General features: G+C 33.0%; 1 protein-coding gene across 1 annotated transcript; it reads left to right on the top strand.

Moving 5' to 3' along the window:
- The first annotated feature begins 2,426 nt into the window (after positions 1–2,426).
- On the top strand, positions 2,427–3,442 carry LOC100261423 (ethylene-response factor C3). The gene has a single exon (XM_010651768.3). It carries the CDS (start codon positions 2,541–2,543, stop codon positions 3,165–3,167), a length of 627 nt encoding a protein of 208 aa, XP_010650070.1. The 5' UTR covers positions 2,427–2,540; the 3' UTR covers positions 3,168–3,442.
- Positions 3,443–7,840: the final 4,398 nt, after the last annotated feature.

A 7,840-nucleotide genomic window follows, 5' to 3' on the forward strand; every position in this document is an offset into this window, starting at 1 on the left:
GAAATGAGGATCCCCTCCTCCTGCAAGAGCCGTGACAGACATGCCTGCTTTCTTGCCAGATTATACCAATGTGCCCAAATAATCCCCCATCTATCATCTCTGCACCCTGGAACACGTCACTCCCTCCTTTGAGCAATAAAATATCTCTTTTATTTTCTTTTGAACCACTCTTCTATTTCTTTGTACCAGACTGGACCCATTTAAATTCTTCGCTACGCTGTTCCCAAGGACTACGAGAATCAAAATAGCAAAATTCTTGAATCATTTTAATGGGTTCAGAAACCACATGTTTCTCTAGATCATAAGAGGAAAATCTTTTTGGATGGTGTTTGTGTTGTGTTGTGTTCAATATTAAATACTCAATTAAATAAGCTAAATCAAATATCACATGAAAAATAATCAAATTAAAAATAGGGAGAATTATGTTTTGAGGGTAGATGGACCCCAAATTAACAAAAGGTTCATGTAACTCTTCAAATTGAGCCCAGACCCAATGAAAATATGGAAATTGAGTTGAAGTATATCATCATTCAGTATTTCCAAAAATGTCCTTTGTTGATTTTGAGAAAAAAATTAATATTTTTGAAAAATATTTTTATGTAATTTAATATTTTTTTAAATACTTTTATTTAATTTAATATTTTTAAAAAATAAATTTATTTAATTTAATATTTTAAAAAATATTTAATTTAATATATTTTTTAAATACTTTAATTTAATTTAATATTTTTGAAAAAAATTTTAATTTAATATTTTTGAAAAAAAAATTATTTAATTTAATATTTTTTAAAACTATTTTTATTTAATTTAGTATTTTTGAAAAAAAATTATTTAACTTAATTTTATAAAATATTTTATATGTGTTCTTAAAGGGTATATTTGTCCGTTACTATTTCATATCCTTCAACTCAATTTAAAGAGTTATATGGACCTTTTGTTAATTTGGGGACCCATCTACCCTCAAAAGATAATTCTCCCTTAAAAATATAAATTTAAATATGACATAATTATTAAATATGTTAGATCTTGTATGAGTTTATAAGATTTATGTTTCAAAATAACATGTTTATAATTCATCTATTGATTTATAATCAAATTTTAAATAAATTAAAGTTATTCAAGTTAATAAATATGATTTATGTTATAAAGACTAACTAAAAAATAATTTATTAATTAAACGGATCCTGGTCAATAAAAATTTGATTTAAATACGATCATACTTAATCAAAACTTAGGTCAAATTGTATTGATAAATTACATCAAAACCTTGTTGTGTTCAATATTTTATATTAAACTATTTTTTAATAAAATTATTTTTATAAATATAATATTACATCATTTGGAGAAACAAAATAGTATTATATTGATTTTACATATAAAGCAACCAGTTAACCCCTCATTATTTTGATCCATTTCACATCCATATCATTCTCATAATTTTTTTATAATATATTAACATGATGGACGGTAATTGAGGGTAGAAAAAAAAGATGAGAAGAATAAAATAATGTGAATCCTCTCTAAATGTTACATCTTCTGACAAATGAAGTCTATAGAAATGTGTAAAAAAAAAAAAAACACTTAATTGTGAGGTTCACTTGATTTAGCAAAAAATTAATATTTTATTTGTTGTGTGATTTAAAAATAATATTTTATTTTTAAAAATAAAAAATTATTTTTAAAGTTTTTTAACACTATTTTACTATTGTTCTTTGAAATAATTTTTAAAATTAAAATGAAATAACTAATAATTTTTAGATAATAAATTAAAGTTGTTTTTATTAGATTTTAAAAATAAAAGAAAAATATAAAACCATTTGATCAAATTTTTTTAAACTTATTTTTAAAAGGTTTTTTTTTTTTTTTTTTTTTTTCTATCCTAAGTTAAAAGATAAAAAATAATTTTTAAAGATAGGTTACGAGCAAATGCCACAAACTTTTTTCTTCTCTTTCCCTTGTTCGGATAGAAGTGAAAAATATCCTCCCATGGATCGACATTACGTGAGCCATCACCATTCCCCAACTGCAATTCAACCGCCAAAGCTGAGGTGTCATTATTAGTTTGAACAAAAGTCAGCATTGTCCACGTGGTGACAAGCGGAACTGACCCAACTTGCAAGGCAAAAAAATAAATAAAATAAAATGAAAAAATCAGATCACCATTATGACGTCAGTCCAATTGCTGACCTGGCCGCCGTCCCCCATTTGACCCACGTGTTCATTTAACCCATTCGCCGTATGCCGTGGCTCCCCACCCATATGGCCATATCTGCCATTTATTTTATCCGTTGCCTCCATTCGGTTTTTGGATTTTACCCATTCGCCCTCGTCTATTCCCATTTCCGTATTTGCCCACCAAGGAAATTCAATTCCCATGCTTTTGTTTTACATTCAAATCCTCCCCCCTCTATATAAAGGAGGGAGTAGGGCTTGAAAGTTTCTCAAGCCAACATGGACTGTTGAGAGTGAAAGACAGAGGAGCCACAAACAAATATCACTCACTCAAACCAAAGCCAAAACCAATACCGAATTCAATTCAAATGACTTCTTTCTCTCTCATCAATTCCCTGAATTCCGATTCCGATTTCAATTTGTTATCGGATTCTTTTTCCTGGGAAAACTCCCTACCTTTCAATGAAAACGACTCCCAGGAGATGCTCCTCCTGGGCATGCTGGCCAGCTCCACTCAGGAAACCTCAGAAACAGTTTCTTTGAATCGAGTGAAGGAGGAAGAAGTGACTTCCCAGGAAAATCCCGAGAAGGAGAAGTCATACAGAGGCGTTAGGAGGCGGCCATGGGGGAAATTCGCAGCAGAAATAAGGGACTCGACCAGGCATGGCATAAGGGTGTGGCTGGGAACATTTGACAGTGCAGAGGCAGCTGCTCTGGCCTATGATCAAGCTGCTTTTGCGATGCGGGGCCCTGCGGCAGTCCTCAATTTCCCGGTGGAAAGAGTGAAGGAATCGATGCAGGAGATCAAGTGCATCTTGGAGGAGGGGGGCTCACCAGTGGTGGCCCTCAAGAAGAGGCACTCTATGCGGAGAAAAAGTCCTTGCAAGAAACATAAAAGTGAAGAGGTGAGGTTAGAAAATGTGGTAGTGCTGGAGGATTTGGGTACTGAATACTTGGAACAGCTCCTCACTTTCTCTGAGACCTCTAGTCCTTGATCATCATCATCCATCACCTGGATAGCTTCTTCTCTTTGCTCTGTTTCTTACTTTTCTCTCTCTCTCTCTCTCTCTCTCTCTTTTTTTTTTATGTAATTTTTCTTAATGTATTTTTGGAGATGGCGGGGGTGTAGTGGTGGCAATTATCCATCTAGAATTTTTCAAAAGATATGTTCTTTTGTTTCTTTGTATAAAGTTGAAAAGTGGGGATCAATTGTGATGGTGCTCTATGTTCATCCACCCAATTTATATAATCAAGGTGATTAATGTTTTTTGATATCAACAATTTGTGAATGACATAGAGAGAGAGAGAGAGAGAGACCTTATTTTCTACACTCATTACGGTGGTTTCCATTTGGGGAAGGAAAAGGAAATGGCTAAGAATGTTACCAAAAGAAGTGGGGTGGCTTTCATATGCGTGGTGGCATACTTGCATACAAACTTTTCAATTGTGTTCTGCATGCCACTCGGGTCAATTTCATTTCTTTTACTCCTAGTAGCCTAATTGGATTTCCTTTTTCTCATGAGACATCAAATAAATTTCATTTTTTTATATTTAAATAGTTAGGTAAGTTTGATAGTGAGTTATATTTTATACATTAATTCATCTTTTAGAATGTTGTCTACAATATAAACAGTGTAATTAATTTCATCATTACAGAACAGTCATCTTATAAAATAACATAAAAATTATTGGATCACTTGTATGGCACCACTGATTTGGACTTGGTATGGCTCTGTTTGGCTTCATAGAAAAAATTTGGACCCAATTTGAATGTCTTGCATAAAAAGAGATACGTCCCACTTTGAATGATATTGAAGAAAAAAATTTCTGATGAAGAATATATTGTTGGCAGGGTCATGCAGGCCAATAGGGAAACGATAAATTCAGAAGAATGAGTCCAAACCAGTGGGCTTGAAAATTAAGAAGAGAATTGCTGTATAAAACAATCATTTCTTAATCGAGTTCACTTTCTGAATAATCGTCACTTTGAGAATGCATACTTAGGAAGATGATGATCCTTAATGGGAATAATCAAAGGCATCAAAAAATTGTTCTGGAACAATTCTTGATTGTCTCCAGTAAAATTCAAAGTCAAAAGTCAAAAGTCCAGTCGGTCAACACCAAACCAGGCCAGTCCAAAAGACATTAATTTGCAATCTAGAATCTATGATGAGGTGGCGAAATCAAACCTTGGCTTTTCACCAGGGAATGGTACTCTGAATTTGGTCAGTTCACTGTTTCGAGTGAATAGGGTGTAGTAATTAGTAAATCATATTTTAGATTTGTGTCACAAGTTACAAGGGATATGGGCTGACGTTCAATTTTGGCGACAATTTGTGGGCCCGTATATTTGTTGAGATGTGGAAATTGGGTGTGTGCTTTTTTCTGCTACCACATAAATATATTTCTTTGAATTGAAGAGTGTTTCAGACCATTTTTTTTCAAGTCACAAATGGACAACTGATTGAGATTGTATTGGTGAGAGTAGGAGTTTATTTTGGGCTGGTTGAGCGAAGTTGAAAGTCGAGTTGGACCTAACCCTTGAATTCAGCAGACTACAGTCCGATCCTGTATTTTGGATTTAGGGAACCTTCTTTCCCAGAAGCTTCGTCTGGGTTTTAAAGTCTAAATGTGGCTACTCTTAAACATTGGAGAAAGGATGAGCGTTCACAAGCAAATGGGTAATTGTGGATGGTTCAAGGACCTGGCCAGCTGGTCTTCAAGTTTGGATGCCGGTTTGGGCCTGAGAGAGTCTTTGCAAAGTGACTTCACTTCAGCCTATGAGATCAAGATATCATGGTGATGTCCGATCACTTAGGTTTCATTTTCACCTCGGATTACCGTTACCATGTTCATGAATAAAAATAAATAAATAAATGAAGCCTTATAGAGAAATTAATGAAGTGAGCTATACAAGCAACTGGGCCAGGAGCCTACAAGGCAGAAATTCCCTGCCCTAGACTAGGCCGAATAAATTAGATGAATGAATTGGGGAAACCTGGGCCAGCCACACATCCTCCTGAAGGCTGATGTCGAACTCGCTTACGAGGAATGGACATGGGAGATTGGGCTGGGACCAAATAACCAATTGACAGCCCTATCCTTGTGGCAAGACGTCAGTAAAATGGTTCATTCTGATTTTACGCTGCCATTCAATTTAATTTTAATTTTTGTTTAAAGCGATGTACAAATTGAATGGTGTCTAGTCACTTAAAGAGTGGTTCATAATACACTTAATTTAAACAAAAAAGAAATTATTAGATAGGGGATTCTCCAATAAAAACCACCCCATCTTGTCAGCAAGTCCGGAAACTTCCTTCACTTAGGGCGTATTTGTTTTTTTAACTTTAATATTAAAGAAAGTTGGTTAAACCTTATGACACTTTTATATTATTTTATGAATTTTTTTTAATTTTTATTTTAATGGAATTTTAACTTTAATACAAGTTGGAGTAATTCTTATCTTAAAAACAAATCAAAATTACTTTAATTTTATATAGAAATAAACTTACAGTAAATTTACCATGAAAATTTCTAAGTCAAATACACCATAAGTGCTAGTATTTTATAATATTTAGAAACATGTTAAATTATTATTATTATTTTTTAAAATTATTAGTTTTCATATTAGTTTTAGGGAAACTTGTGCTTTAGGTCTTTTATTTGCAAATAATATGGTTTTCAAATCCTAAGAATAGAAAATATGAGAATCAACTGTTAATGTGGAAAATAATATCAATTTTGTGCAATCTCTATTGACTCATTTTTTTGTGCCTAGATTGCCTTCACCCACTTCCATGTCAACAACCACATTAATAGATTGTTTTTTTTTTATAAAACAAATAATTATTATGTTTAAAATTTTGGGGAAACTCTCTATCTCTCTTACTTCTTCACTACATCCGAGACCCATCTTCCTTAAACGTTTGCCTCTCATTTTGCCCTAACCCCAAATCTCATAAATTTCTCATTTTCTTGCCTCATTTGAAATATGAAGATGACCGATTCTCAAACATCTCTGTCTCTCTCTTCACGTTTTGACCAGTCTAATTGGAAACCCATTTTCCAAAAACCTTCTTTCTTTCATTTTGCCCTAACCCCACTATCTCCCTCTTCAAGACCTAATCACCCAAACTCGATATCTATCTTCCCAAAACCTTCAAGCAAACTGAACTAGACCCATATCTTCTTTTTTCATCATCAAAGGTGAAATTTTTTTAAGGCTTTTGGAAACCGAATTGGAGCTTTCCCTTCTTCTGGGATTAATCATTCGCAAGTGAGTTTTCCATTTAAGGCTTTGTTTGGCTGTTGAAATCTTGGGATCAAAGGTCTTTTATTTTCAGGTTTCTTGTATTTTGCTTTATTTTCTTGTATATAACAATAATCATTGTAACATATGCTAGTAGTTACCCTTGGTGCAACTTTACATTTCCAAATACCCTAAAGTCCAAAGCTTTTAATTCCCTTTTCAAAGCTTTCAACTTTGAAAGCAGACTAAACCATAAGAACTATGAAACTTATATCTCTATCACCACTAATTAAGCATGTCTATGAATCCTTCCACTTTAAGTCACTTATTCTCAAACCAAGAAGGGCTCCTCTCATTCTCACCCCACCTCATCTAAATGAGGGAAATGATCAATTGCAGCCATGCTTTGCACCAAATTAGAGAAGTGATCCTCCCAATCATCCATTACCAAAAATTGATCATGCTGATGAGATCATAAGAGTCTATTCGGAACTCCCAGTTTACTTGCCTCTTATCTCAGGATCCTCCATTACCCCCTGTCTTTCCAACATCAAATCAACTTGCAAACAATTCCTTTGTAGATAAAATGTTTTTAATATTGCAAAAGGGGACTTATCATAATGGTTGAATCGATTTATTTGATATAATCACTCAAATTCAAGCTTAAAATTGATCATAATAAAATGTTTTTAATATTGTTAAAAGGAGATTATAATGGTTTTATTTGATATCATTACTAAAATTCAAGCTTTCAAACATGCTCTACAAAGAAGTTCTAAAAGACTACAAGAAAGAGTTTCCACTAAAGAAAAACAATGAAACCATTTCTACTAAAGACAAACAATGAAACCACAGATGCTTTGTGAAATATGTACCCGCACAATCCAACAAACTTTAGAAATTCACAAACACTACCTAGAATTTTTGCTGACCAGCAAAAAATTTATGCAATTTAATTCTTATTGTTATTATTATTTTCAATGTGAACAAATATGATTGAATTATGAAGTATTTGGCCAGAAGAGGATCTTGCCTAATTATAGTCATTAAACAACCATTTATACCATAGCCTCTAGACTTTAAAAAGTTTATAAAACTCAAGGGCTTCCACCCAATTTCTAGATATCTCCATAACATTCTTCTGACTATTAGAAAGCAATTACCACTTTAATTTTTCATTTCATGAGTGTTCAATTCAGAAAAAGACCAGGATCGAACTTGCGATCATGCAGTCGAAAATCCACCTGTGCATGAAACTATTGCCTCACGATTGCAAACTCAAGTTGGAGTCCAGTAACAACTCTAGGTTTGCTGATGTGCTCCATTTGAAATAAAGGAACTAAAGAATACTTTATAAAGATTAATTACCTTCATATTTTAGGTTGGGGTTAAGGCAAAATGTGATAGATTGAGAGGAAG

The sequence above is a fragment of the Vitis vinifera genome, chromosome 5 (assembly GCF_030704535.1).
Source record: "Vitis vinifera cultivar Pinot Noir 40024 chromosome 5, ASM3070453v1".
Classification (NCBI taxonomy): Eukaryota; Viridiplantae; Streptophyta; class Magnoliopsida; order Vitales; family Vitaceae; genus Vitis; species Vitis vinifera.